The following is a 14,396-nucleotide window of genomic DNA, read 5'->3' on the forward strand; positions in this document are numbered from 1 at the left end:
GCTGTCAACTGCCATCTTTTACCTTAAGGTACTGTGGATGTTTGCACTCTTTTGGGAGTGCCCTCCAGGATTTACTCGTGGCAGCAGAGTCCAGCTGTGTTGCCAGATGAATTAGAGCTCTGAATTTATGAATTTTTCTGCTAATCCTTTAACTGGCACTTTGAATCAAAGCATCTGAAAGGTGGTAGTACATTTCTTATCAGTCAGGGTAAATACCCCCCTAAGAAGTCTAATCTTCACAAAGCTCACATTCAGTGTTAGCAGGATGCTTGTTATTCACTCAGATACTCTGACATGAAGCTGTTCCATCATTTATTTTACCTCATCCATAGCATAAAATGGAGAGTCTGGGATGAGATGGCCACTTTATCTTGAAGGCAGTCACAGATAGAGACTGATACCTTCCTCTTGGTCTCTGAACAATTCAGAACACTAAAAGCAATGAAGAGCTTCTGATTTGTGTATTCAGCACACTCCTGCTGGTATTGTATTTCTTTTCAGTATGTGTTTAAACAGTAATTGTGGCAACTTGTTCTATCCTACAGAAACATTGGTTAACAGACACTTTTCAGATCAGTTTTGCAAATACAGCCTGGAGTGTGCAAACTACCTGCTGTTCAGCCAATGCAGCTCCAAAGCTGTTAACGTCACAAGGGAAAAAACAAACAAACCTGGAAGATGATACCTGGAAACATCACCATGAGAAAGAGACCTCAGACTGTAACCATAAAGCAAGATTGATGGGAAAACAAGCGCAAAAGCCTAGAAGCATTTCTTTCCCTTCCCCACCAAAATGTTTCAAATAATTTGTCTCTCCTTTTAAAGTTACAAAAATCTCACAAAGATAAAAATCTGTGGTTTCTAAAGCCCAGCAGCACAGTCCTGTGACAATTATATCCAGGTGGAATCAAAACTACCTGCACAATTATGTTACAGGTGCAGCTGTGAGTTGCTATCTGAAAAATAAACTATTTAAATGTATAAAGCGTGTAAAAATGAGCTCAACCATGAAGCAGTTTTCAGCTGAGGTTTCATGAGCAACTTCATTTACATTCAGCCTGTTCTTGAACCCAAAGGACCGCTATACTAAACTATTGCACTGACCCACCTACGGAGAGACTGACAGGCTCTTTGTTGCAGAGTCAAGTTAGGAAATACCAGAGCTAAGGTTGTCTGTGCAACCTTCATCTCCCCTCCCCATGTAGCTGTGTTGCAATACATGCTTTAATTCCATAATCCCACAGTCATTTTCCACTGGCCCCCCGCCTCCTTCAGTGCGGAGGAGGCACAATGCTGCCTTAATGAGCAGATACAGAGGAGTTTGGCTTGTTATTATTCAGTGTGTGACCATGGACCTTATTCAAGTCCCACTCTCCAAGTCCTGCTCTGAAAACAGTGTTTTGTTTCCTCCTCAGCTGTTTTACAGCTTGTCCCACTAAAGTGTCACAGCACTTCACAGTCACAATCCATGCACCCTGCAGAGGGTACTTAATGGTTATATCCCTGTTTTACAGACAGAGACCAGAAACAGCAAGCAGTTAACATCCACTGATTCTTGCCATCCCGTTCCTGTCGGCATACTGTCCTTTCCTTGCTCCAAAGCACAGCTCCCCGGGGAGATCTGGTGCAGCTGTGAGCCATCTGCACATCACTAGCTCAGACCCCTGGTGCCTCAAGTCAACCACCCAAACAACAAGGGAAGGTRAAAGTTAGTGGCCACCTGTGAACAGTCTGGCTTTTAGGTTAGCACCCAATGTCGTGTAGGAATCCCATCAGAAGCTAGGGTAGCACCAACCCCTCCAGAGCAGCTGCCTTGTACAGATCTTGGTCCTACCCTTCTAGGCAATCCCCTTCTAATGATTCACCCTGTTTGTCTCTAATAATCTCTGTTTTCCCACTGGTAGCAGCATTATCCTGCCCATGGTGTGGCTCCCAGTCATAGTAGGAGGCAGGAGTAGCCATGCAGTGTCCCAGCCTTACTCCGTTGGGATCAAGAACAGCCCCTTAAAAATTGAGCACAGAGCTCTCACTACCAATTCTTGACTGCCATTGAGCTGAGCCTCAGGGCCAAGGGGGCACTGAGGGGGGAGAGCACTGTAGGTGCCAAAATGTTTTGCTGCTACTGTGCTTTGCACATAGCTCCCTATTACAGCTTCCTCTACTTCCTCCAGCCCTGCCTGTTCGTTCTCTGCCCAAGCTCTCAGTCACACTCCTTTTGCCCAATCTATCCGAGTTTCACCCAACTCCCAGTCTAAGAATAACTCTTCCATCAGCATCTGGTCCCAGCCTCTTCACCCTCTGCACTTTTTGTCTCAGTGTCTCTCCTCTTCCTTCTGCTGCCAATGCTGCTGGCTCGGTCTATCCCACAGGTTAATAGAGCAGTGCAGCCTGCAGAGCTTTGGACAGCCAGATGTGCTTGACACCTGTACTAAAAGTCCAGGCAGAGCTCTGGGCATCCAGATGTGTTCAACACATGCACTACAGGTGCAGGCAGACTGGAAGAACCTTTGCTATGAAGTGACAGCCCCTGTGGCAATGTAGGAAGCCCAGGCAGTTACTGTAATTAATTAACTTTGTGCTGTGTGGGTTTAGGGTTAGGGTTCATGTGCAGCCCCACCACCTGCCTGTCGCTCGTAAGGGTGGCTCTGACACAGACTGAGACTCCTGATGCAGTGGGTCACCTTGCTTCTTTGTTCCCATTACTGACCAAAACAATTTAGTGCTTAAAGGTCATAGCACTATGGAATGGGTTTTGCAGTTAATTGTCTCTTAGAAGTTCTTATTTGGTGTCTTTTGGCAGTGCAGTTTTGGTCACCTCAGGTAAGAGACGAGGAGCAGCATGGCAGGACTGCTGTGCAAGGCAGCCTTCCTTCTCTCTCAGCTGCACATACCTACGCAAGCAGAAAGTCAAGTTATTTACAGCCTTGGACCTGTTCCCTAGACTTTAAGCTATTGAAGGGTGTTTACATGCATTCTTGGGTGAAACTGAGGAAGAAACAACACTTCCTTTAGCCAACGCCCAGGGAAAGAGGGAGCCGCGAGAGCCTCCTCGCACAGTTCTGGCAGCTCATCTCACCCTAACCCTGCCACGGCCCCGCTCCTGGCTGCAGCTGCTGCTAAGCAGAGCTCTCCTTATACCAGAGAGGAACTGCTGGCAGTCCCAGCGCTGTTTGATACTTCTTGAGTGTGAAACATGCCCTGAAGCCCTGGGGAGRGGGAGCGCATGCGTCACGGCCTGGCCTGCACAGCAGAGGCATTGCTGGCTGGCCTTCTACCAGTGAGGTACCCTGTGATCATGTGGCTTAGGAAAATAATTGCCTTGGCAATGCTTGTATGCCACCAACCCAAATTTCTCTTCTCTAGCTGCGCAGGTGCTTTTTCCAGTGTAGCCATGTGGATTAGGGCAAACTCTGCTGGTGAGGGTCTGTAGCGTGAGATAGACAGGACTTACCTGGCATAAGCAGCTAGCTATGACTATTTTTAGATTTGGCAAGGCCACCCCGTAATGAGACCAAGTTCTGACTTCTTGTCCCTTGGTAGTTCCCCCAAAGAAGTACAACAAACTGTGGCCTTTTGAAACCTTTAATGTTATAATTTGGTGTATCTGTTTACAGCTATATTACTGTGCCTTCAAATTCAGGCTCTTCAGAGTCTGCCTAATGTAGACTCACTAAAGGCACTCAGCTCACTAAAGGCACTTCATCAAATATAATGGGGCCTGCCTGCTGATATTTCTGCCTGCTGATGTGCTGCAATATTTCTGCAGGTTTTTAGKTTTTTTTCTTTTTTACTGTTCTTGGTTCTAAATAAAGTCTTCAGTTTTCACTTCAAACGCATCTTGAGCATGAGCAGATGGGCAAGAGCAGCAGCTCGGGTGGAACCAGCTCAGGAAAACCACGATCTCATGGGAGTTTCCCCTGAACTGCTTTAGGAAACAAGTGCCCTTGAACTCTGCAGTTTGTGTGCTCAAATGCGGGGCGTCGTGTTTTATCAGATGTGAAATTTTGATGAAATGCTCTTTTTTTTTATTAAAACATACAACTTCCCTCCCCCAGCTAATCCTAAAACAAAGTCAACCTTTAGTTGCATTTGGCTGTGAGTTGGTTTTATGAATACCTATCTACAAAAATAAATAATGAGCTAAAATTAAAATAAGGTGATTGCTTATTAGTTGTAGTTTCCCCTCAAACACCTTCACGCCTTCTTTCCTATGATCCCTTATTCTTTGGAAGAGGTGCCCATAAAACTCTGCCCAGTCATTGCATTTTTCCTCCTTTGAATTCCTCCTGCTAACTCAGTGTGAGCAGTGATGCCTGCAAAAGCCTCAGGCAGTAGCTCTTGGCAGTGGGCAGCTTGTGACCTGTGCTGCTTCCAGTATCCATTTCACCTTGGCCTTCCCCTGCCCTTGTGTGCTGGGTGCAGCTGTTGCCTCCTGATGGGCTGCACTGGCAGGTCCCTGGGCCGGAAACCATCCTTTTGTGCATGTAGCATCTGGCACATGAAGATGCACCCTACTGTGGTGCAAGTAATCACTTTTTTAATCAGTGTTCTGTTCTGTCAAAGGATTTTGTGATGGAAAAATAAGGAACAGTAATGCATTTGTGTCTTTGTTTAGTGAGGTGTTTTTTTGTTTTCTGCATAACTTTGATGCCACTAGATTTGTGAAGAAACAGTAACACACTTTTTGGTTGCAGGATCAGCTGCATCAGACACCTCAGAGTTCAAAGAATTTCAGCCCAAGAGTTGGAGACCAAAGGAGAAGGGCTGTGAACAGGCAAGGGTGAAACTTCACATACTGTCTGTGTTAGCCCTAACATGTTCTGAGAGTCTTTTTTAAACAAACAAACAAACAAACACAAAAGCAACTGTACATAAGAGCAATTATGTATATTATAATATGGAAAAGCCTAGCCTCAGATGTTATTGATAGTAATTGCAAAGCCAGTTGTTTTCATGCAGTAATTGTGTTTTTGTTGCAGATTGATGTCCTCAAGGCAGATGTGGAGAGTGCTGAGTGGAAAATTTTGGAAAACCTGATTCTGGAAGATGTTGTTGAGCAGATAGGACAGCTGGTCTTTGAGGTGCACATCCACTGGCCTGGATTTGAAGTCAGTGGCAGCGACAGCACTGTGGTGCGGTACTGGTACAGTCTGCTCCGAGAACTGGAGCTGAAGGACTTCAGACTTTTCCATACCTACAAAGACTTATCAAAACCACAGATGTTTCTGAAAAAGGAAGCCTTCAACGCCAGTAGCTGTTACACAATGAGCTGGGTAAATACAAGATGGAAATAGCAGGAAGGAATTTATGATGTGTGACTGTGAACCATCTGGCCCAGGACCATTACTGAAGAGGACTTTGGAGTCACTGGCTAAAGTTGCTAAATACGTATACAGAGATTGCTAACAAAATGGGCTGGCTTTTATTCTTAAGCGTTGTCAGAAGAACTGGTATTGGGAGAAGTTACATGTCGCAAATCTTTTTGTATAGCAATACATTTGCCAGTGGGAACACTTTCTTAGAGGAGAGGGGCATTCTGTAAAGGTTTATCTATCTGAGGCAGCTAACAATGGCTTTCCAAGCCTGCCCTGTGCCTGTGCGTTGACTCCTGTCTCCCCCAAGCAGAGAGGAGATCCCCCTCGCTCTGCCCCCGAAAGCTCTGCTCTGTGAGCTGAACTTGCCTTAGTGCAGCATGTGCTGGCATCTGGGTTTAAAAATGCTCATGAGTAAGCTCCTTTTTCAGGAATGGTCAAGTGTTACATTTCTGTAAAATGATCAGGCTTTGACTTGCACCTTTTTTTTTTTTGACCTTGTTTCCTATGGAACAAAGTTTATGCAAGAACAATATGTTCCCACTGACTCTTGAACTTGCTGGCAAATTTCAGCTGAATTTGGCAGAGGTAGAAATCACCACCAATCTAAAGTCCTACATATTTTATTAAGTTATGCAGTTGAGCAGCTTTTAAGTGCTCTGACTTCAGATCTTAAAGACACTCTAAATGCAGGAAGTGAGTTCAGCACTTCTCACACACAAGATGGTGGGACACTGATACCTGCAGGAAAATCTGCCATCGGAGCTCCCCCTCCTTAGCCACCAGAGAACTGAGCCACAGAAAACAGAGCTTCACTAGTTCATCTGCTTTGCTTGTTTTAAATTACTCTTGCAATGGCTGCAGCAAGTGGTTTTTCTTCTAGTGAAATAATTATTTCAAAGAGCTGTGAAAGCTGGGCTTTTTCGTTTGGTTGGTTTGGGGTTTAGTTGAATATTTTGCAATGTGCCTTTTCCAGTGCTGCCTTGGATGCCTGCTGGCTCCTCACCACATAACTTCCCTGGCCCAGGTTGCCTCTCCCTAACACAAGGAAGCCAAATCCTGGCGTCTGTGCYGATGGCTATAGCGGTGAAAGCCACCTGCCTTCAGAGGCCCAGGAGGGTGCCTTGTGCAGACTTGCTGGGGCACTATGAGTCAGTATGGGGGTTATGTGCAATGCAATACAGAAGCCAGGCTTAGCCATTCCCTGAGAAGCTAGGGAATGAGGGAGCTGAAAAGTATATAGCAGGATCTTTTTTTATTTTTTAAAGAATTTTGACATTAAACTTTACRTTAAAATACCAGATCACACCATTTCCACATCTTTGATATATGCACTTTGTAACTTCCTTTGGTTTCCATCTTCTGCAGGGCTCAGTGTTCCTCCCCTTGGTGTTCCTCAGTTCAGTGCTGGGTTTTTAACGAGTTTCTCTCTGTCCTTGCATTATTCCTTCTCTTTTAAACCTGGGATTTCCTTCCCTCCCTTCTTTCATACTCTTTTTTCCTCTTTCATGCTCTCCATTGCTGCAGCTTCCTGATCCTCTCCTTCCCTGAGCATAGTCCTGCATTGTATCCAACATGCCCACAGGATCTCAGCAAGCAGCCAGAGGGGAAAAAAGGGCAGGAGCTTTCCTTTCCAGCCAGGTGAGTCAGCTTTCTCCAGGTTTGTTGCTTTTCCACACAAATACATCAAGCCATTCTCCCTGTGCTTTGCCCCCAGGCAAGGCATCTTCTCTTCTCCTCTCCCACCCYGTTGAGGGCTTCTGATACCCTGGGGCAGGCAGAGACCTCTCTCCCCAGCAGAATCCACTCCAGCCCTTTGTCTCAGCTCTCTCCCTCCCAGAAGAGACCATCAGGCAGATGACCCAGCTATTTACGAACCCTGTACGATACAGGGCACCTTTTCCGAGTTGAATTTGGGAGGCGGCCCATCCGCCCATGTCAAAAATCAGTGTKTGTCATTAGGTGAACAAAAGCGACATCTGCGTCTGATGGAAGTGCCGGAATTAGGGGCTGGTGCAGCCGGTGGTATTTGAGCTGCCTGATCTTACACCCCATAGATGCGCCAACCGCCCCAGTGTCCCTCCAGCTCACAGCCAGGGTAAAGCATAGATGGGGTGAGCAGACTCACTGTCCATGTGAAGAATTTTACTCTACTTTGAAGCCAAAAGTTTGTGACATGCCTGATCTATTAAGCTAAGGTCAGGCAGTAGGTTGCCAACCACTTGGTCCTCGCTGTCTTGCTCGAGGCCAGGGGACCTCACAGGGCCCGTGCCCTGCTACAACGCCTGGAAAGAGCAGATGTTGGCTCAAGGGGACCACTGGATGGGTCTCCCCTGACCACATCACTTGAACAGCCGACGGGGCTGACAAGCAAAGCCATTCCCACTCCATAGAAGACATGCTGTGTCGTCGGGTAATAGGGGTGGTTGACCTGTTTCCCCAGGCAGGCCAGAGCCATGTCGGCGATGGTCGTCCGGACATGTCACCATGCCCATACATTAACAAATCAYCACTGGGCCAATGGCTTCAAGGGGGGACCAAGACACCTTTTTGCAAGCCAATTGGGTCCCCCCTTTACTGCCAAAGATCAAAAGGATACTTAGGGAGGAGGCAACTACTAGTCGTCACCATCACACCTGGGACAGCTGTGCCCTTAGTTCCCCCGGCAGGGGTATCTGGCGGGACCATGAGGAGGTGTCACAGCCAATTCGAGCTCAGCTAGTAACTAAGAGTCATAGTTACTCCCGCCTTGGTAATAGTCTTCCTCCTACTTCCCTTGCTCCATGGGCACAGGGAGCAGCCCGCCTTGGCCCCAACTCCCCGCTCCCCACCCGGACCTGCAAAGCTCTTAGTAGAGCTTGAAACCGCTTGAGTGAAGCAGACTTTGAGCACCCCTGTTGTCCATGGAGGCCRCAGACCTCAGGCTGATAGGGAAGAGGTGTAAAAACACACTCTACTTTGGGGGTGATGGACTAGGGTGGTGGGGGAGGAGAGTGGAAATGGAGAAGTTTAATCTCTTCAGTGAAAGCCAGCTATGTGTCCTCATGCATTCAGATTGTATCAGTCTTCCGAGTCATGTTTGAAATTTTAATTTGTGGTTAGATGTTCAACACTTTCTTGTTTAAAAAATGCACACTGGTTTTCAATCTGCTGCCTTTCAGTCACAATGACAGTGCCTTGTTGTCTTGTATAAAGTCTCTCATTTACTGCCTCTCTGATCCCATTTTTATTTCCTTTAAAAACAAATGCATCTACTCTAGTTACACTAGGTTATTCTGAAGGGGAGTTTAAGGGAACTTAACACTGTTTTTTTGCATATTAAATACCTGGGTTAGGGGAAAAAGAGGATAGTGCAGCCAGACTGGGACTATTAATAGGTGATGACTGCAGCTGTGTCTGTGCTAGTAAATTAAGTAGTGGCAGGCTGCATTTGCGGGCTCTGGGAATGGCCACTTGATTAAATTAGCAAGCTCCCTGGCACAATTTTGTCTCAGGCCATCTAGGAGTCTTGCAGACAATTCCCAGGCATAGTCTGGGAGTTCGCACAAGCCAAGGATGGCTTGGATACAGCCACCCTGTTTTGAAAGCGGAGAGAGTTTAATAACATAGACATGGCCAGACCATGCCAGTTTGCCTCAAGGCTTGGGAATACATCTGGGCACTGCTTTGTTTTCTAGTGTAAATGTGGCTCCCGTTTCTGAGCATCCTGCCTGGATGGGAGAGCAAGGGGCTTTGGAGTTRCCCAGAGCGAAGCTGTGGGAGGAGTGCACTGGGGGGCACCAGCTCCTCCGCTCGGCAGCGCTGAGGAGCGAGATGACACACTGCTGTGTTGTTGGGCTCCCTGTGTCTAGAGATGTTGGGAAAAGCGCTTTCCACAGGGTCGGTCTGCATGTTGCCATCACTGGGCCAGGCAGTACACAACCTGAGGGTACTGCCGCCTTTGAAAATGAGTAGGAAATACCTTCTTTGTGACAGCCATGCTTGCTGCAAACCCTTGTACATTAAGTACTAAGGTGGTTTAAGAATGCAGGGCTATGAGGAGTTTCATTAAAATGCAAGAGAGGGTGCCACATTTCCTAAACCAATATATAGCTTGTTGGAACAAACATACTTAATCAGAGAATGGCTGAATAGTCATTTTTCAAAAAAAAAAWGGGCTGGCAAAAGCCCAGGTGCAAGTCCTGATTTATTAATAAAGCATAAAAATATAGTCTTTAGCACTGCACAGGTTTTTCCTCTTGATTAGCCTTAGAATAACTGCACTGTAGCTTACTATCATTTGCTTCACACTGGTACTTTAAGAGGTAGATAGAGGTTAAAAAATGAAGGACGTGCTCACTTTCCAATGTTAAAATTCCAAAGGGAGGCAGACATTTCATCATTTATTGCTCTGAAGAAAAAAGCAGTGATATATATGTAAATTATAGAAGTTGACTGAAGTTCTGTCCTGACTTCCTTGCCTGAGACTTAGAGTTTAGCATGTGCTGAGCTAATCTCTTGCTCAGGATTGCTAAGTAGTGTCAGCAACAATTTAGGCCATGGTAAATACATCTACTGCAAGGAAAGATTCCAATAACTATGGTAATTTTTAAAGAAACCTTATCTAAGATACAGCCTAGATAAAAGCCATTTATCATTTTGGAGGCAGTTATATGATATTATGGGAGAAAATGAACAGCTCTTATTTTGTGCACTGGCTGTATCTTTCTACCTAAAGTCTCTTAAAGCGGAGTTATAGCCTTCCTTTCTGAGATCTTGCTTTTGTGTCCCTGCCCCATCTATTTAACTGACCTCTTTTACCTAAAGGAGCAAATCTTAAATGTATCCAGTTCCCATCCTTCCCAACCTTTAATGCCTGGACCATATTTAAAAGAAATTTGGTTGCCATCAAGTTGCCTGTGGAACGGTCACAAGGGAGAACCTGTCCAAATCCAGCTGTCATTCCTCGCCCCATGTCAGTTCCCCAGKTATAGCCACAGCCTGGAGACCAGTGAGAGTGAGGCCATTCCTGGCCTGGAAGAAGGGGCTGCTGGTTGGTGCCAGCATTGCCGAAGTATCCCTGAGTGCCCAGTGTGGGCAGCATTGAGCACCTTCTGTGGCCAATGCACTGAAGCCTTTTTCTCCTTGGGTTGAGAGCTGAACCCCAACAGTTCTGCTGCAGGCAGCTCAGCCTTGAGCATCCAAGTCAGCCTTGTACCTCGAGCTCCTCCTGCCACGAGCAGCCCAGGAAGGGGTCTGCACCAAAGTGGGGCTGGAGCCCCAAGGCCAAATCAACCCTGTGGAGATGATCTGCGTGTGGTGGCAGTTTTATTTGCACAGATCCTTCCTGAAGCTTTTGTGGGAGCTGGACTATTTACCTTTCAGAGAGGCCCACTGTAATTTATAAAACACATAAATTACTGATTTAGAATTTACAGTTGTTATTAGCCAGTGACATGGTAAAAAGGAGGAACAGAGATACATTTTAATCCCCCAAACTAACACTGCTAAGACCTGATACTGCAACATTAGCCTTCCCCAGAGAATCCATTGCAGCACTGAGGGGACATGCTAGGATGCTAACACCGTTCTCCAAAGAGAGCGGTCCCTTTTCTGAATGCCAGATTGGTTTCTTTGGAGGTCTCAAAATTTGACCCCAAAAGATAAGAGCCTTTCTGACTTCTTGTCCCACTCCAAAACCTCAAGTTTATTGCATGCAATTACAGACTCAGTCTTTGATCACATCTGTGAATCGTGATGGGTTGTTTTTCACTAGCAGGAGGGACACCTCTCAATCTGTGAAAGATCAAAGAAAGCATAAAAGAAACACATGCCTGGCTTTTCTTGGCAGACACCAACAAGACATACCATCTAGTAGCACACCTGAAGAAAAAGCACTCATTCTCTCTGGTGAATTATTCAACAGCTGAGACCATCTGTTTTATTCAAAAACTTTGATTTTGTGAGCTTCATTAGATGCTCCCTTGCCCTTGAAAGGATCCTTAGGGTTATTTAGTAGGAAATCACTCTTGAATACTTCCTGCTTGTTAACACAATATGACATTTAATTGCAGTTGGTATAAACCTGTTTTAGTGATGGTGAAAATTCAGAGCTGACCTATATTCAGAGAGATTTTTATGCTTTTCTCTCTCTGCTGGCTTGCATGGGCAGTATCTGAAGAATAAGCCTGGCACCTGAGAACTACCCAGGATAATGAATGGATCTCTTTCCTTAAACAAAAGTCCCTGTTGATAAGAGTAATTTGACATGTCTCTTGTAAAGCGTTTCAGCTGGTTCAGCAACAAATCTTTGCAGAGACTGTCTGTCCTATGTCCCTTATTCTGGTGGACAGGACATCGCAGAATGAGGAAACCGGAGCCCGCTTTGCTACACAGAAACAACAATCCCCATGTGCATAAGAATCAAACTTCCCTACTCTTTTCAGCGGATGAGCACCATACACACTTATTTTTCAGCAGTTTCCTGAAATAAAGCTGTGTGGTATACACAGTACAAAGCTTTCAGAAATAATTAAAATGATCGCATGCCTCTGCTGATATTTACCCCCCTATCTTTGAACTCCATTTCTGAATCAAAATCAACCAACGTGTATCCCACCCTTGAATCTAGCTTCGGTATCCACAACAGAGCCACCACCCTGCGTGCCCTGGATAGTCACTATGGGAAAGTGAGCACCAGATGGGAGGATGATCATCGGACCCATTCACGTCTACTTTAATACAACAGTGATCGGGCCCGATGAGTACCACGTCTCTCTGCAAATCCTAGTGAGGAGCAGCTGAGATGCAGGTGCCACTCTTCTCTCCCAAACTGACTTTCCAGGCAGGAGAGGCATCAAAATGCCTTGTTCTACCTCTTTGTGCAAGATCTCCAGGAAAGGCTTGAATAGAAGAGTTTTGAACCTTAGAAAATATTATCCCATAATATTACCCCACCTGTTTTTTTCAATATTGGAAGGAGTATGACACAAAGCAAATGAAAACAATGCCCGCACCCCAAGCCCACCAGTGCTCAATAAGTATAAGTACCAAGGGAGAGAAACAGAGGAATTTGCTACAGAGAAATTGTTCCAGCAAAACTCCACATGACTTTGAAAACTTGGGGGAATAGGACTTGCTTGTTTTTATTGTAGATGGTTTACCTGACAACTGACTTCATTCAGAGTACAGCTTCCTTCTTCATCTCCTGAGCAAAYAGTATTTGGAAAGGATTATGTTTTACAGAGTATATATGGAGGAGCTGAAGGAAAAATACTGTATAAGGATGCAGAAGCAAAATAAAAACTTCTCTAAAGCTAACTAGCCTGTGTGAATCACATCTGCATAAGAAAATTACGCTGGTGTAAGCTAAGGGATGAAGTTGTTACAGCTATTCTAGCACAGTTCATTTTTGATTTGTTTTATGTTGCTTTACAAGAGTTTAAGCTCGGCCGAAAAACACTTATTCCACAATAAAAGTGTTTAGCTGGTGAGTTACGGCAGCACACCAACTGCGGGGTAATTATGCTAGGAGAACTGGAAAGCTTTACAGCTCCCAGAAACACGCCTGTTTAACTACCCAATGGTCTTGAAGCTTCATAAAGTTCATATTACTGAAATTACTCCCTAGAGGACTTGTGTTGTTCTCTTCCTCTCCAAATCAGAGGAGATGCAGGCTTAGTTAGTCTTGACATACTTTAGACTAAGTGAACAAAACCAAGGACAAGTCATAACCTCTTATTCTGGATGACAAACCCAATATATCTGCAATAACATTTGATTTCAGCAGTCTTTCAATAGCCTAAAGGGCAGCAAGTTAAAAGGAGACTCAGGAARGCTCAATGCTTTAATATTTTAAAAGGCCTGCCATATAACAAGGTAACAAAGAGGCTTGAGGTCAAACTTTCAGTGTACCTCACTAATTTAGAAGTCCATGCCTGGTTGAAAGTGATTGGAACTTGTTTCTAAAAACTTTAAACTCTGTCGGGAGCTTCTGTAAAAAGACTTGCTTGTGGAAGGGTTATGTTTGAGTGCTGCAAGACAGCCTTGGTGTATCTGATCTTATCAGCAAATCTGACAGAAAAATACACATTTTACTGCAAAATATGAGACTCAGACTTTGAGGATAAGCTAGCAAAGTCAACCTGCAGTCCCTAAGTACTCTCCAGAGGAACAACCTACCTGTCAACAAATTTTGCTGGCATATAGATATACCTGTTAAGTCTTTCAGGCAAATTTCTCCTCCCTCTCCCACGTGTTCTACTTTATACAGACTGCTTGTCATACAGACGCTTTTTAGCAAGCAGAAGCAAGGCTTTGTAATGACCAGCTGGTAGAAAGAAGGAAAGTACACTGTGTTACTGGGCTGTCAGATTTGCAAAGCTTACTGTTTAAATCAGCATTTGAAGACAGCAATGTTAAGTGGTGTATTGAACATCTGCCTGTTGTTAAAAATTGGCTTTTTACAAGACAATCTCAGAAATTTCTGGATGTATAATAATTTAGATAGTTGTTCCTCCTAATGAGGGCAAAGACTGAGCAACCCCATCTTACTAGGGAGCATTATAAACTCTGTGCAAGACAGATGCCAAGACCATCTGCTTCAAGAAAGACAGCCTTCTTACCAGCAAGTTGTGTGAGGATATTTCCCCCCTCTCCCCTATGAAAAAAGTCCAAGAAAAAGATGACACAAGGCCAAAAGAACTATCAAGTTTCCAAGGCAAAACTCCAAGAATGATGGAGATGGTTCACTTATCTACAAAATCCCCATTGCAAAAGTAACTGGTATAAATAAAACTGCCAACGTACTGCCACATCATCCCTTAAAGTTACAGATGTATGATGAAGGGGAACAAAATTACAGTGCTGTCATACCTACCCTGCAATCCCACTTTCAAGTATTTCTCCCAGACAGCGTGGCATGCTTGCCTCCAGCCCTCACAAGAAGCTCCTCTCAGCTTCAATTACTTCCTTGCCTTCTCTGCCTTATGCTAGAAGACGGTAAATTGGGGAAACTCAAAACATGCTGTTCCCTGTTCTCCAGAAGCTGCTTTTCCCTGGCTCTGTCTGCTCACACACTAAGTTCAGCCTAGAGGTCTCAGTCTA

General features: G+C 45.0%; 1 protein-coding gene across 1 annotated transcript in view; it reads left to right on the plus strand.

Annotated features, from left to right (window-relative positions):
* METTL24 (methyltransferase like 24) overlaps positions 1-5,754 on the plus strand; it is a 35,002-nt gene extending 29,248 nt beyond the window's left edge. Inside the window, exon 5 of the mRNA XM_026088897.1 lies at positions 4,980-5,754. Within this exon, the coding sequence (XP_025944682.1) occupies positions 4,980-5,294 (315 nt within the window). The 3' untranslated portion in view covers positions 5,295-5,754. The remainder of the gene's footprint in view (positions 1-4,979) is intronic.
* Positions 5,755-14,396: the final 8,642 nt, after the last annotated feature.

This window comes from Apteryx rowi, unplaced genomic scaffold (genome assembly GCF_003343035.1).
Source record: "Apteryx rowi isolate R43461 unplaced genomic scaffold, aptRow1 scaffold_794, whole genome shotgun sequence".
Classification (NCBI taxonomy): domain Eukaryota; kingdom Metazoa; phylum Chordata; class Aves; order Apterygiformes; family Apterygidae; genus Apteryx; species Apteryx rowi.